Source organism: Botrytis sinoallii, assembly GCF_014898435.1.
Source record: "Botrytis sinoallii strain Bc 23 chromosome Unknown BSIN_014, whole genome shotgun sequence".
NCBI lineage: Eukaryota > Fungi > Ascomycota > Leotiomycetes > Helotiales > Sclerotiniaceae > Botrytis > Botrytis sinoallii.
This window is the reverse complement of record NW_024066041.1, coordinates 1,346,057-1,361,738: the sequence shown is the minus strand read 5'-3', so window position 1 is coordinate 1,361,738 and position 15,682 is coordinate 1,346,057. Positions and strand designations below refer to the sequence as shown.

Here is a 15,682-nt window from a genome sequence, read left to right as displayed (position 1 = left end):
TTGATGATGATCTATTCAACATGCAAGCTCCGAGAAATGACAACCATCATCCACTCCCAACGCCTTGAACAGATTTGATATCGACTCCCCAGCAAAAACCGTTACCCACAAACTAAGCAACCATAACTTTGCCCCACCCATTAAGCATCCTGAAAACTAGAACTAATTCATGAGTCATTGAGATAGACATCCATTTATCCATCGCTAGAGACAAAGGAGGCGTTAGCGCTACCAGCCGCAGCAGTGAAAACACCCGAAGCATCCAAGTTATCCGAGCCAACAGAAGGACTAACGGGGGCACGATCGACAAGGCGAGGAAGCGCAGTGCCACCTTCAGTAGCCAAAGCGTCCGGACGAACCAATTCAACAGGCTTTCGTGTATTGATCACAGCTCGATGAGCGTCACTCCATGCCCATTTTGGCTTTTGGCTTTCGGCGACTACTTCTTCCTGTTCGTCGGCACCATCAATCTGAGAGTTTCCACCAGAATAAGAACGGCGAGTGCTGTCACGACGAGATGTAATGCCGGAAAAACTTCCTTTGCGACGCTTATTCTTCCTAGCTGGATCACGCCAGTTGTACTTTCTCTTTTCACGAACTGGGCCCGAGCAAGTGGCTCTCTTTTTCTTTGACAAAGCAGATGTTCCGGTACCAGTCATTTCCACGTCAACATCAGAGCGACGATCATCATCGCGGTCCATTCTTGATGGTGTCTCAGGATCTTCAGATTCATCACCACGAGCTTCCTCAACATCAAGACGTAATCTCTCCGCAATCCAAGCTGCCCGCTCGGCACGACAGATTGGAGCTGTGAGGGGACAATGATCAAAATGCAATGGAGCGCGAAATCCAGAGCCGTAGGCATTTGCTCTCATGGCTTCTTTCTCAGCATCAAGACGATCCTGTACCTCTCTTTCGTGTGGAGTCATGTCTCGAAAGCTAAAAAAGATGTCATCGGCATCGAAAAGGTCGTCGGGTTGAACTACAGCAACATCAGGGAGCATTTTGTCTTCTGGACGACTGGGGTATGGAAGAGTGCGGTCGATAACACCAGGGGATTTGATGAGATAGGATGGGGGTGGAGAGTCGAGATCAGGACCGTAGACTTCATAGGGTTGGTATCTAGAAAGATCAGGAGAAGGAGTTCTTGGGGGATCGCCGTTGTTGACAGAGGAGCGACGAGGAACAGAGTTAGAGGCACGTGCGTTGACGTGGTTTGTTGAACGACGACCGGGGCGATGGGTTTCAGTTTCTCCAAAAGAGCTACCGGATGACTGTTATCTGTTAGTACATCCAACTGACCATATTAAACATAATAGAATGAGACAATTAGCTTACATTCATGTCGCTGCCCTCAAAATTTGAATCATCATCTGAATCAGTTGATCGGGCTGCAAAAAACTTGGTGGATTTTCCCATCTTCCTAGGTTGACCGTAGATTTTCCTACTCGCACCAAGAAATTCTTGGGCATGATCAAGCTTCACGAATTTACCGGCTGCGGCACGGCGTTCTTGTCTCAAGACATGACTTGGTCTAAGATCCTCCTCGTCAGAATCTTGATCTCTAGGCAATGGCATATTGGCAAAGCCTCGAACACCTAATACGCGGCGAGGACCTTTTGTCTGATTCTTAGTGGTATCAGGTGGCGAGACGAAGAGACCCTCCTCCTCGCCTTCCTCTTCTTCATCGGAGCTCACAGGAGAGGCGCGACGGGAAGAATCGGGAGAAGAGACTTGAGAGTGTCTTTGAGGAGGCAATCGGGTGTTGATCAAAGCGACAGCAGACTTTGCACCTTGGTTGCTCCTAGCAGGAGGAGGACTCATACGGCTGGCCTCCGTTGCACGAGCGTGAACCCTCTGAGTGGGATGGCCAACTGTTGCCTTCTTACGTCGATTGTTGATTGAAGGGGTTTCAGCTGGACCAGAAAGATTGCCAGTAGAATTAGCCAAGACGGTGGTGGTTGGACGAGCGAGATTAGGTGCGTGGCGTGGAGGGGGAATAATGGGATGACCATTGTTAGATCTTGGAGTGCGGCCTTGAGTATTTGTTGCCGCAGGCAAACGAGAAGAAGCGATGAAAGGTGTTGATGTAGCAGCGTTTGGTACGCTTAAGCCATTCATATTTGTGTTCTGTGACCGTTGAATTAGTCTATACTGTTGTGAAAGATGATTCTGGAAGAGGGAATAAGTTATAGAGATGGAAGGTTATAAGACAAGATCTTTGACAAATGAATGAATGAAAGCCGATGAAAGACTAAAAGATCTGGTATTGTCCATTCTCTATTCAATCAATATACAAGATTGAATGTCCGGAATTTGTTGAAGGAAGGAATCAACAAACAAATGTTTGAAACAGTTACATAAATTGGAAAGAAAAATCATCAAACATACCTTGTTTCCTGTAGTATTTTCACCCTTTCCCCTCTGTTGTTGAGAATTTAGTCCTCGAGCACCATCATTGGCATTACTTCGACTTGCCCCTTCTTGGTCGGGGTGAGCTGGCTGACCAACAGAAGTGGACTGTCCTATATTTGCACGAGGGTGTGAGTGACTGTCTTCTTCACTGCTGTCTTCCTTTATATCATTCATATTTGCAATATATTATGAACAATATTAAAAACAAAAGGTATGAAGTAGGAATAGGAAAAGAAAAGGTGTTGTTGTTTAAAAGAAGAAGGAACAATGAAAGTGGGGAGCCGCAAAGAAGTTACCATACAGTACAACTGCTGTATAATTAAACGAAATGACAAGGCTTACCTCCGAGCCGATGGCCATTGACCCCAAATCTAGGAGTGGCTGTATTCTCGGATGACTTCGGACCATGGACAAATTCAAAATGAGCTGGTTCTGGTATATCACTGTGTGCCTCCTAACAAAGTAGTACAGTTAACAAATGCTTGACTGCCATAATTAAAATGAAAGAGATTCGTATTTCGTATCAAAGAATAGCAAATCAATCACTTTATTCCAGGTAGAAATTGAAGATATTAAAGAAGAGTGCATACCTGCCAATGAGTAATAATATCAAACTGTACTTTGCGACAGACTGTACAGCCAGGTTTGGGACATTTCCAGCCTTTGCAGTTAGGTCTTGCAGGATAATCCTCCGCATTCAACGAAGCTCTCTTTGTAATGCCTCTTTTACTACCTCTCCCGTGTGTAGGCGTCTTGAAGGGGGAACTATTCTCAAAGTTATCTTCATCCTCGCAGAATTCTGGTATTGTTGAATTCTCGTCGACAACGATCTCATCTCCGGTCTCCTTTCCGCTTGAAGCTTGTGCAGGCAGGTCTTCTTCTATTTTAGACATTCCTGGTGGTCGCTTGCTAGTACGATCTTCATATAGGTCAGAAGTTGTATGGTTACGCTTTAAGATGTGTTAGTGATTAAGTGTGTTTGAGTGTGCGAAACGCTTTGATGAACTGTTACCTCTCTATGATCGTATAACTCTTGCTCGGTGGTGTACTCATAGGCACAGTGTCTCGCAGTACAGCGAAATAGTCCATGCTCTCTTTGATGCAACTTGAGCTGTCGTTCATCAAAAAAAGAAGAATCACACTCTGCCGTAGGACAGTTGAACCAGTCACTTTTGTCTTTGTGTTTGAGATTGAAGTGACGGGTAACTCCTCTCTTATTCGTATATCTTGATAGGCATCCTGGATGAGGACAGGCGAAAGGCTTTTCGTTATCAGTAAAATGAACTCTATTATGATTGTCAAGTCCATGCTTGGAAGCATAGGATCTGCCACAATCTGGATGCGGGCATTGAAAATTACTGACATCAAGTTTTGTTGGCGATGGTAATGATGAAGCCAAAAGGCCGTCGTCTTCACCCTCAGTTTTATGATCATCATTAGAGTCGTCGGCCATGATGCAATCTTTGATGATTGTTGCTGTGGTGGTGTTGAAGTTATAATCCAATGTAAACCGAGATAGTGTAGGAAGTTGATTTTCCAGTTGTGAGTAGAATGGCTTGATTTAAAGGAAAACTTTTGGTATGCGAGAAAAAATTCAGTGAATTTGAAATCGAGGTGGTCAAATAGAAGACTTCGAATGAATCAGCAGGCAGAAGTAGCAAGATGGTACTTGGCGTAGAAGTTCGCGTGTGCAAGTAAAAGTAGCGCGGTTGATAATGTGATATTTATAAGAGCTTAAATGTGCGAAAGATGGTGAGGCTAATTGGGCAGAAAAGAATATGCCTCACAATCCTATTTAAAATAGTCTTTCTATTCAAGTGTCGAGTTATGGTGGGAACCGAAATTCATTGTGAGCAATTGAATAGCTAAGCGTCCTTCTTCGATCACCCTCAGAGTTTTAAATCAAGGAATTAGGAGAAGTCGCATTAGTAGGCTTCTCAGAAGAATTTTAGATGGGTCTTATGGTCTGTAATCGTATGTTAGTATTTACATCTAAAGAGTATCCAACCTCGATGATACAAAAAATATGGAGGAATTTTACCCGAAGGGGTAACATTTTTCAGAAAATTTAAAATTACTGACCTCGATGTATCAAAACTGACGCCCAAGATATCTTTCATTAAACTCGATAATTGATAATTGCCAGATATAATTTGCTGCTATAGCAAGAAATCGAATGGACTGTCAGTCAAAATCTAAGTGCAAATAGAAAGATCTGCTTACAATCAGCTGCTGTGCGATCGGGCACTACTGCCAATCTCTCTGGAAAATACTTCCAAATAGTTCCCTCATACACGAGAAATGTCTCAATAGGAATCGAGAGACTTTAATGGTTGTAAAATGGAAGACTGGAGTGGTCAATGAAGAACCTCTAAAGCCAAGTTTGTCGAGTTGAGATAGAAAAGAGGTAGAGATACCAGAGGACTTTATCAAGGTTGTTCCCAATACTGAAGAAGAAGTGAGTTGGTAGATCGATTGGGTCTTGTGCAACGGCTTGTTGAGAAAAGAGGGAGTGGGAGGTGAGCACGAGGAAAGGTTTGGTCGGTGAATCTCAGATTGAGAAGGAAATCTCTCAACAAATGCTACTACCTGTCCAGTATCGTTGCTATGGCTCCCTACGTAGAAGGTGCGAGCCAAGGACTTTCACAAAAGAAGAAGAGTTCACGTTTAAAGTTCCGCAAGGGAAAGAAGAAAGGAAGGATAATGGATTACCTTGGAGGGATGGAAGTCTTATCCCTATAAACTTATGAACCCAATCTCTTCCCATTCTATCAAGATATCTTGAAACTGAATGAAAGTACTTGAAACGAACATCCTACTTCAATTAAAGAGAATAATTCAGGGCACTAAAGATCCATGGGTGCTTAGGTAGTTCTCGAAGGACATGTGGAGAGTTCAGTATTAGCCAGAGATAATTAGATATATACGGCACTGAACTGACCAGAGAGTTTCTTGCCGTTCCATTATCACTTTACAATATATTATAACAATCATCTCACATCAAAACAAAATCATTTATGAATCGTAGAAAGTTAATTCGAAATTCTCTCGCTGTTCTTATGCAAGCTCAAAATCCAGACTTCCCTCCCATAGATATCCCATGATATCAACAATCATCATCTCAGTCATTAGTAAAGTGATCTCCAACGCCAATCCATGCATTGTCTCGCTCTAAACTCCGTCCCATAAATACAAACCAATGCTTATATAAGTATAAGTCGATGAATTAGGAAATGCCGGCTACAGCAAAGCTGAGTAGAGATCCAGCCATCAAACCAGCAACCAAGTTGGTCATCATGAAAGACCCACTTGCTTCTCGTTCTTCTTCATCAACATACTCAGCAGCTGCCATCATGCAAGAACTGCCGAGCCAGCCATTACTCAGCCCAAATCCAGCCTGAACAACCAGAAGGTAGAATACATCGCTATTAACCTTTGCTCCCTTACCTTCGATGTTACAGAGGAGGTACAAAGGAACGAAGCCAATTCGAAGAATAGAGAATACGAAAAGCGGAATAGGTCGTGCCTTGGTATGGAAAGGTAAAAGTGGAAGCAGACGGCCACAAAGATCGCCGATATTCCAAATCAAAAACCCTAGGGGGATGAAAGCTTCGGGTTGAAGTATTCGAGGAGCTCCATCGGCAGGCCTTACCGAAACGACTTTTGACGTGAACACCGGGAAGAACATTGTGACAGCGAAACACATGAATACTCCTCCTGCAAGCCAGTAAAGCTTTTTAAATAGCCTAACCATACCAACAACCTCGTGTTTACCATTTTCGTCACTCTCTTCATCACTGTCAGCTGACGACGCCGCGCGACTCTCAAGGATTCGATTCTGCTTCCGAAGTAAGGGGTAGACAAAGACTAATGTTAGAACACTGATGACTGTAGCCGTCAAAAAATAAGCAAATGCCGAAGTTGTATTTTCCTTCACATCTGCAGCTTCGGCGTCTACATCAGCCCAATGGGCGGGCGGCGGAACAGCTAAAACGGTGGCAATTTGTGCAGCTGATGGCAAGACTCCGGCGATTGCTTGTCCCGTCATAATAGCCTGTATGTATTCTGGTCGTCCGAAGCTTGATGCGAAAGCGAAAGCCCCATTCTGTAGAAGCCCAGTTGCACAGGAGGTCGCGAATACCATTATCAATGTGAAAGTTAGATAGCCACTGGACGAAACATCGCGAAAGTATGAGGTGGATATCGCAAGAAGCGTAAAGACAATAGTGTTGAGGACGAGGGAGGCTATGATACGTTTTGGGTAGGAGGCGTTCGATTGTAGATGACTTAGGAGTAGCATCGAGCCAAGGTTCGTAATTGTTCCAACGGATGTAATCGCAGATTGGAAATGTTGAAGAATGCTCTCATTGTCTTGGAATCGGCTCTGAAAGTATGGCGCCGCTGCTAAGAACATGTTCCTGTCAAGATATCAGCTTCTGCGCCCTCCCGAGACGTCAGTGGTACATACCATGCCCAAAGCATTGCCACTCCGATTAACATAAAGATTCCATATTCGAACCATGAGAAGGGCTCAGTTTCGGCTTGATCCGGTAAGACGAGGACTGGTCTGCGTACATCGTCTTCGTGAATACTAGAACTGCTCGAGATAGGTTCATATTCGGGTCCAGGATTGGGATTGTTAAATAACGCTCGTAGACGGTCGACCGCCGTTCGATTATCGATTGAATTACTCATTTGAGTGGTTGTTGAATTGATCAAAGATTACCTAACATTCCACGCAAGGAGGTTGTTCGGATTGAAGTTTATTGAAAGTTGCAAAAGAAACTATACCTCATCTCATTTTTAATTTAGTCCCCTTTTGTGATATCGGCGATATCAACACGTGTGATTCACTCGTAGAAGTTAATTGTGAAACCTTTGATGAATGTTTGCCATGTGCTCAGAGTATTGAATCCAATGAAGGTGATGATTATCGTAATCTGTCTCGGCAACCCCCGTGCTTCGGAGTGATTTATCCGAATCCCGACTTCCGAACATCAAACTTGTTGATATATGAATGATACAAATGAACGACAATAAAGCCATCACAAGTAACTTCTTTCACCCGTCAAAACGATCTTCGAGGAAGTGGCACTCAAATTATCTGTTTCTATCAAGATATAGACATAGCTGGACAACAGGTATCATTTCTCATGATCCTTTTGGTCATCAATTGAAACAGGCTCAAAATTGGTTCAGACTACTACATGAATCCCCTGTGTATATGTTACTCCAACTGTTGGTGCAACCGTTATATTACCATTGGAGGATCATAGCAAAAAATCACTCTCTGAATTCTTCATAATTTTCTTCAATCACATCTTCATGGGATTTTGTTGCCATACTAAAGAATAAGCAGACGTAAGCGCGCGCTAGCGTACAAACGTATTGCATTTACGTAGGTAGCTCTTGTAGCTTTGAACCTGTAGAATGAATACACAAAATACAACAGGATCGATTAGACTTATTATGAAGAAATCATAATCACCACCAAGTTAAACCAATAGATATCTCAAACTTCCAGTTCTCTCGATGGTTTAAGCTACTTATCCATCATGAAAATCACTCTCTTCCGTGGCTGGCTAGATCCAGGAAATTACGTATGGGCTCCATTTGTTACCAAAATTGAATTCCGCTTCCGCCAAGCCAACGTGAAGTACATTTTGGATAGCGGCTCACCTCGCTCGGCATCGAAAGGGAAGATACCATATATCTCAGTACACAATGAGGGGTCGTCTCCTTTTGTGCTTGCCGATTCCGCACTCATTATAGCAGGGCTAGTAGAATCAGATATTCCACCTGATCTCAATTCATCATTGGAGCCGGCAGCAAAAACTCAAAACATGACAATTCGTGCTCTTCTTGAGGATAAGCTATATTTTTATGGAGTGAGTACGACAGTGAATTATATTACCTCGTCAGATAGCGGCATATTCTAACTGGTCTTGGGCTCTAGATTCGAGAGCGGTGGATGGGTAATTATTATGTTCAAAGAGATAAGGTCCTAGGATCCATCCCGTATCCTATGCGTGTTCTAATTGGATTTCTCGCTTATCGTCAGATTAAAGCTACACTGTATGGCCAGGGAACTAGACGGTTTACTTCTGAGGACCTCGGGAGGTAATAGTATTCCGAGAGGAGACATGGCGAAGTCTCAATGGACTTCTAGAACATTCAAGAAAACCCATATCAGATGCCGCTCCCGCCAAAAAGGATCCATTTTGGTGTCTTGGTGGGGACCAACCAACCCAAGCCGATGCAAGTCTCTTTGGTTTCATTATATCAATACTCGTAAGCACCAGGTAGGCTTTTTGTCCATGGTCCAAATAGTGTATTGTTAACTGATCCATCAAATAGTGTCCCGGTCTCTAGAGAACTTGTGCGATCTCTTCCTTCCTTCATGGATTATGTTGAAAGAATACATTATCGATACTTTCCTGACCACGAGAGATGGATTGACGAGTAAACCTAGCAAACACTAATAAATTTGAACTGAATTTCGATGACCCATCTACGGTACCCAAAATCATGTTTCGTTAGGCTTCAATCGTCTGAGATGCACCGGATTCCGTGTTCTGCAGCGGTCAGTTAACATTTGCTAGCGGGCCGTTCTTTTTAACATAAATTTTGGTGTACAGAGTTGACCGCATAACGTGATCAAAATCTCATGCGATGCAGGTATGTTTTGCATGCTTGATACTGCAAGTCTCGAGTGAGAATTTGAGAAAAAAATCTATTGCCGACCAAAAGTTTGCTTCGCAGAAATTTGATGGTACAACATTTGAAGGTAAACCTGGTAATATTGGCTGTCCACGGGTTTGTTATGCATATTTATATTCGTCTATGCATAGTTGTGGCACAGTTTGTGTAATATAAATCGATGTATTAATATTTTGGCCCCCAAGTATGACATTGTCTCACACAAAGCTTTAGTCTTGATGTTCCACGAAACTTCTCGATTTTGAAACTGGAGTCCTGCAAGTACAGAAATAATACAGACATATGTAAATAAGGGAAATCCAACTTCATCTCAAAAATCAGATTCCTCCTTTGTCAGCTCAACTGGCTCCCATTCCCATTCCCCAGTGTCTTTCTTGATTTCCTTGACTTGGAAAATTTTGCATCTATCATGGTAAATAACGAGGGCAGTCAAAGTTCGATACTTACCAGGGTCGAGTTTGTCTATACGTTGTGCACCAGTATCAAGACCAATGGAGAATGACTTTTTCGTCAAGCCCTTCTTAGACTCATGACCATACATCACTGTTGTCTGTTTATTTAGTGGCAATTTCTCTTGTTCGTCCTCCCAAGCCTATGTTTATCAGGATTAGTACTGTAGGTTACAAATGGGATTCTTAGTCGACATACCTCAAACCAGGGCATCATCTTGCTAAAACATCCCTGGTCTTTCTTATCCAATGCTTTTCTCTCTTTATCTCCCACATGCATCGAACTAGTATATCCTTTGACTGGGTCTATAGATTTTATGTTCATTGTCTCTATAACTCGTTGATGCTCCAGGTCAAAAAATGGATTCAATCCAGCGTGTACAACAACCATGTTATTATGCCCACCACATTTTCCCAAAACTAGGATGTCAGGTAGATCTTCAAGCCACTGTCTCTCTTCTCGGGTAAGTGCATCATACAGGTCATAGTCGCTGGTATCCCTGTGATCTGGCGTCCTCAACTTTTTCCTCGATTGAATATTAAATTGATTGTCCATTTCGCGGTCGATGGATTCTTGCCAACCATTTCTTTCGTGTTTAACATTCAGTACGCAGTCTTCATGATTACCCCGGACTCCCAAAGCTCCATCTCTTATAGCCTGACGTACGACATCTTTGGAAGCCTCGATGGTTACCAACCCTTTAGTCGTAGCATTCTTGCTTGGTTTGCTTTTTCTCCCTTTGGTTATCATATCACCGCCGAAAATCTGATGATCCAACGCTGGCTCATATTTAATATGTTCCAAGAGACGTTTCTTGGCATCAGGCATTCCATGTACATCCCCAAAAACGATTAATCGTCGAGAGTTTTCTTCTTTCCGAGGTAGATAATATTTCGGAAGTATACCAACTCTCACCTTGTTACGCGGAAAACTTATGGGTACCTTAGAAGCCGGTGCATCACTGCTTCGCTTTTCACGATCATCTGTAGCCGCAGCTTTTGATCCCCTCGAATCACCAAGTTTAAGTTTTTCTGTTTCGCGACTGATGGAAGGGTCTCTTCTGCCTGGTCTTGGATCTTGCGATCGATTGCTGCGGCTGGGAAGAGGCACCGTTACGTTCTCGCTTTTACTCTGGGTAGGTGCTTCTTTTGATACGTAGGTGTGGGAATCTCTCCCACGTTTTTCACTGGGAGCTCTATCGCGACTGAGATGGGGTGGATGGATGTAAGATTTTCTCTCACTTTCACTCGTGCCTCGGTTGCTACTGTGATCTCTTCTTTTGATTGGTAGTGATGAATTGTCGACAGTGGTGGTAGATGGTCTTTCAACCCTTCTGATGGAATCTCTGCTGTCGCGGTTGGGAACGGGGGCAGATGATTTGCTGCCACTATCACCTTGACCTCGATCGCGACTGCTGTCAACGCTAAGATATGGCCTATCACGTCCAACCTCAACAGATTGGGATGTCTTTTTAGTTTCTCTTCGTGGTTCCGAATCGATCGATCCCGTCCGTGAATCTGCCTTTCTCTCCTCTTTATAGCTTCCCTCATCTCTGTATCCCCTCCCATCTCCATGTCTATCTCGTCTTCTCCAATCTCTGTTTTCCTCACCACCTTCATCTCTCTTCTCTACGCCCCGACTCAACTGATGCCTCTTATCCTCACCCATCGTTCCAGTCTTTGTGTATCTTTCGTGTAATTTGATCTGCTCTCTGAACAATAGTCTTAAGATGAATTCCTACTGCCCTAGAAAATCTTCTCAACATACTCATCATATTCAATACCAGATGCAGCAAGAGAAGACATAAACATATAAGAAGACCAAAACTCAAAAGTAAACAAACACATCCTAAATTACTCACTATGACAACAATCCACGATACTTAGACTTCACGCTAGCAAATGTTTGAAGTGGTCACAGGAACAAAAATACCTTGGCAAAAAACAAAATTCCAACTCATCTCACAAAAGAAAGTTTCGTCTCGACTGTGTTTGCTAAAATAAGATACTTTCTTCTTTTGGATTATAACGCGATCCATGGTTCGGAATGGTCTCTGGGTCCAATTCGGTCGCACTATTTTACAACCTTCCACATGAAACAATTCCTCGCGTCAAGATCCTCTGCTAGCTCAACCGGTCTGCGATTTATTTCGTGGCCGATTCTAAAGTAGCGATGCTTTTTACCGGATAAATTTTACATCAAGATGGGGTTTAGAAGTGACATACTTCTGAAAAAACGTAAAAATGTCTCAATAGTGATAATTTGGCGCATTATCCGCTTGTTAATTTTGCCGCCGCAGCGGGCATTGTGGTTTGATCTTAGGATTTTGATGAGTTGGATTAAGGGGCCGCGCTTAGCAAGCTGTGGAGATGAGTGAGGTTTTTTCGCGCTGGGTTTGTTGATATCAATCGAATTGTTCACTTGTAGGTCAAAAATTATATTCATCATGAATCCAACCCTATTTGAATCGATGAGCACATAGTGAGTCTGAAGTATTCTTAGTCTTTTGTTTGGTGTATATTCATTACAACGTTAAGCGAGGATGAATTTATACGATTAATATGTACTTGATAATTGAATGACTTTGCGGTTTGAGTAGCTAGAAAGTCCGATGCTATGCATTTTCAAAGAGTTGAGAGTGTTTTCTCTCTGCCTCATAAGTAACTCCGCTTTTCCTCGTCGAATCCTATACTTTCCTACACTTCAAAGTTCCCCCCATTTTTATTCCCCTTCAAGTAAACAACAGCCCCTCTCTCCTCACTCTCACCCTTCGATGAAACTCTTAGCACTACCTCTCAATGCCCCCTCACACACAACAATAAAGAAAATATTCACAACTATAAGCGATTGCTTCAAATATAGATGGGGGATCAAAGAGAGGAGAAGAGTAGTAAAGTGGAGAGCGGAGCGGGGAAGTAGAAAAGGGGAAAGCCCCTGGTATAAGCGATGTGGGGTAGGATGAAATAAGTATTTCGTATTATTTGCTGTATGATATCATTCGATGCTATTTGGATGAGATAGAAGGTAGGAAATGTATATTTTTGGATGAAAGTTGGACTTTGGACGAGTTGATGTTGTAATCTAATAATGAGAAGAAGTTGAGTTTACCTATCCCCTAGTTGACAATAGCGGGGCTGGCCTGGTAATAAGTACCATGATTTTGGAAATGGAGAAAGGGATGAGTATGGTCTAGCGACGAACAGTTTTCGAGCATGTTGAACACCCATCACTCACATTTCAACCCCAACAGAGTGATTGATAGTTTGCGCACGTGGAACGGGGGCACGCCTCGTGAAGCATTACGGGTATTTCACAATCTCACTCCACCAAAATACGTGTAATCCATCTCGAAAAAGGGTATCATTATTAAGGTGGCGATGGTGGTGGTACACTTTCCTCTACCTCGCCTCTATGCTTCTTTGGTTTTACCAAGAGCAAAATAAACATACCTACAACTAATAGGATCAATAACAAAATAATTCGCCTCTTCGTCCCTTTTCTTTGGTATCCGCTTGCAGCTTTTAATTCCACATTCGCAGCCTTGACATCTACCGCCATTCTTTCCACGTTGTAGTCTATGCGATCCAACATAGTTCCTTGATCTATAATCATAGTTTGAAGTTCCTTGAAAATGTCGGCGAGTTCGATGATACCTTGTGCGATATCATTGATTTCACGTTCTCGTTGCATTATGGCTGCATCGTTGGAGGTGAGTTGTTTTTGAGAGGTTTGTTGGAGGGTTGCTTGGGAGAATGATTTATCGGCGTCGGATTCCATGATGGAGGGGTCGATATAGTTACTGTAAAGAGGGGTAGACGTTCGTTCAATAGGTGCATTCATACCTCCTAAGCCTCGTAACTCTGATGATTGGTCAGTTTAAATCCTTAACTTCTTACCATGGCGACTTCAATCAATGAAGTGTGAACTCACTCTTCAAATAAGTACTTTGCTTTTTTCTGAATCCCGCACTTGCTTCTTGTACCCTCGATGCTAGTGAAATCTGAATATTTCTTGCCATAGTTTCCTCTCCTTTACTTATGCCTCCTTGATGCCGTGAGTCACGAACAATTTGCTCTACTCTCTGAATTGACCTCTGACAATCGTGAAATCCCTTGGTAATTTGTTGTGTCAATAATTCAATCTCCCTTTCTTCCTTCTTCTTGACTTCTTCATCATCGAATCCTGGCAATACATGTTTTTGATGTAGTTTCTCCAATTTTTGACTCTTGTTTGCGATATCCGTAAGATATTCTGTAACTTCGTCGCTGATATCTGCCCATCTCGGTGGTAGTAAATCCATTTCTATTATCGCATCGCCGTCATCTTCGAATGCGCCAGCGGACATAAGTCCTCTGCGTTCCTCCGAAGCCCCTCCAATACTATCTGAGTATCCATTGCCAGAGGAGCTTGAATATTTTGGTTTCTTTGCGGGGTGATGTGCATATGACTGTCGATAGGAGATATAGCTGATAGATTAGGTGTCAGTATCTATCTAAGCTTGTGGAAGGGATAACAGCAATTCGAACATACAGATTTGTACGATCACGCCACATGGCGATTAAAAATGAATCTTACAGTTTCACAGAATATAATAAAAGAAGAATTTCGCATAGAAACTCAAAGAATTGCAATTTGTATTGAAGTTTGTTATTGAATGTCGCATGTTTGTCTTGTTTTGATGATTCCAAGCTCTCCCCAGCTTCGACCTCTTCGCCTGAGGAATCCCAGACCCCCAGACCTTTTATGTCATTCGGCTACCGTACAACAACCACTTTTGACCATTATGGCATCTATGCTTCACCGCATCCAAGCATCTGAACAGTTGAATCGCAATCACAACCCACAACACAACAAGATCCTCCTTATTTCAACCTTACAACCGTTCTTCCAATTCTTCATATACCTTAGAAATACTTCAAACCAAAAAAGTTATCATACTTACTTTCAACCAAATACTCAACAATGGTTTGTTTCCATATTCCAAGAAGGCTGGACCTTAAACAACCCCGCGGTTTTCAGCACTCAACTTGAAGCTACAGCTTCATGTTGGAGGGAAAGGAAGTGATGCTGGAGGATAAAAAGATCGCAACTAACATGCGCATTTATACAGGCCGATTCTCTTACTGAAGAGCAAGTCTCCGAGTTCAAGGAGGCCTTCTCCCTCTTTGTATGTTCATATTCCCACCTCGATACTCTCAGCCCTATGGACACTTGGCAGGGCATAATTGAAGATTTGAATGCTAATAAGCTGTGACTTAATAGGACAAGAATGGTGATGGTTCGTAATTCCATATCATTCCTTTGACATTGCAGATCTCGAAAATTCCCCGTGGTCACATACTTGCCCTCTCGACTAAAGCAGCCCCTATCTCAAACAACTGTAACAACAACGAGAGACAACCACATAAACTGGCAGAACAATACAGAAGGACAGCACTGATATACGGATTTACAGGACAAATCACTAGCAAGGAGTTGGGGACCGTTATGCGATCCCTTGGTCAAAATCCTTCCGAGTCCGAGTTGCAAGACATGATCAACGAGGTCGATGCTGACAACAACGGTACCATTGATTTCCCAGGTATGGCGCAACAAAATGAAGTCCATGACTCAGAATGCTGACGCGATTAGAATTTCTTACTATGATGGCAAGAAAGATGAAGGATACCGACTCTGAGGAGGAGATCCGTGAAGCATTCAAGGTTGGAAATTCACAAGTCATTTACTGTGGCAGAGGCTGATATGTCGTTGATATAGGTCTTCGATCGTGACAACAACGGTTTCATCTCCGCTGCTGAACTTCGCCATGTCATGACCTCCATCGGAGAGAAGTTGACTGATGATGAGGTTGATGAGATGATTAGAGAGGCTGATCAAGATGGTGATGGAAGAATCGACTGTATGTGCCCCTTCATCAACCATTTCTCTCGAAGTTCATATTCTAATGATCATTCACAGACAACGAATTTGTACAACTTATGATGCAAAAGTAATCGAGCTTGCCTTTTTTGCGTGGTCTTTTGTTGCTGGGAGGGAGAATAGTCGGCGTATACATCACGGGTCTTTTGGACATCCAGAATTCTTGTGGGCGTAGGAC

The 15,682-nt window shown here is 42.9% G+C and overlaps 6 protein-coding genes across 6 annotated transcripts; 2 read left to right on the top strand and 4 right to left on the bottom strand.

Annotated features, from left to right (window-relative positions):
- Window positions 1-194: 194 nt before the first annotated feature.
- EAF02_008004 (uncharacterized protein) lies at window positions 195-3,868 on the bottom strand (the record flags this gene model as incomplete). The annotated part of the gene is made up of 6 exons (XM_038904052.1): window positions 195-1,274; window positions 1,339-2,130; window positions 2,392-2,525; window positions 2,758-2,869; window positions 3,006-3,365; window positions 3,428-3,868. The coding sequence occupies 6 exons, from the start codon at window positions 3,866-3,868 to the stop codon at window positions 195-197; spliced, it is 2,919 nt and encodes a 972-aa protein (XP_038756333.1).
- A 1,773-nt stretch (window positions 3,869-5,641) lies between these two features.
- Window positions 5,642-7,110, bottom strand: EAF02_008003 (uncharacterized protein; the record flags this gene model as incomplete). Its single annotated transcript, XM_038904051.1, has 2 exons — window positions 5,642-6,833; window positions 6,884-7,110. The coding sequence occupies 2 exons, from the start codon at window positions 7,108-7,110 to the stop codon at window positions 5,642-5,644; spliced, it is 1,419 nt and encodes a 472-aa protein (XP_038756332.1).
- An 860-nt stretch (window positions 7,111-7,970) lies between these two features.
- EAF02_008002 (uncharacterized protein) lies at window positions 7,971-8,881 on the top strand (the record flags this gene model as incomplete). The annotated part of the gene is made up of 4 exons (XM_038904050.1): window positions 7,971-8,303; window positions 8,372-8,535; window positions 8,595-8,717; window positions 8,773-8,881. The coding sequence occupies 4 exons, from the start codon at window positions 7,971-7,973 to the stop codon at window positions 8,879-8,881; spliced, it is 729 nt and encodes a 242-aa protein (XP_038756331.1).
- A 564-nt stretch (window positions 8,882-9,445) lies between these two features.
- Window positions 9,446-11,253, bottom strand: EAF02_008001 (uncharacterized protein; the record flags this gene model as incomplete). Its single annotated transcript, XM_038904049.1, has 2 exons — window positions 9,446-9,727; window positions 9,784-11,253. 2 exons carry the CDS (start codon window positions 11,251-11,253, stop codon window positions 9,446-9,448), a joined length of 1,752 nt encoding a protein of 583 aa, XP_038756330.1.
- A 1,698-nt stretch (window positions 11,254-12,951) lies between these two features.
- EAF02_008000 (uncharacterized protein) lies at window positions 12,952-14,138 on the bottom strand (the record flags this gene model as incomplete). The annotated part of the gene is made up of 3 exons (XM_038904048.1): window positions 12,952-13,445; window positions 13,516-14,051; window positions 14,116-14,138. 3 exons carry the CDS (start codon window positions 14,136-14,138, stop codon window positions 12,952-12,954), a joined length of 1,053 nt encoding a protein of 350 aa, XP_038756329.1.
- A 409-nt stretch (window positions 14,139-14,547) lies between these two features.
- On the top strand, window positions 14,548-15,578 carry EAF02_007999 (calmodulin; the record flags this gene model as incomplete). Its single annotated transcript, XM_038904047.1, has 7 exons — window positions 14,548-14,550; window positions 14,696-14,752; window positions 14,848-14,863; window positions 15,041-15,166; window positions 15,217-15,287; window positions 15,343-15,484; window positions 15,544-15,578. 7 exons carry the CDS (start codon window positions 14,548-14,550, stop codon window positions 15,576-15,578), a joined length of 450 nt encoding a protein of 149 aa, XP_038756328.1.
- Window positions 15,579-15,682: the final 104 nt, after the last annotated feature.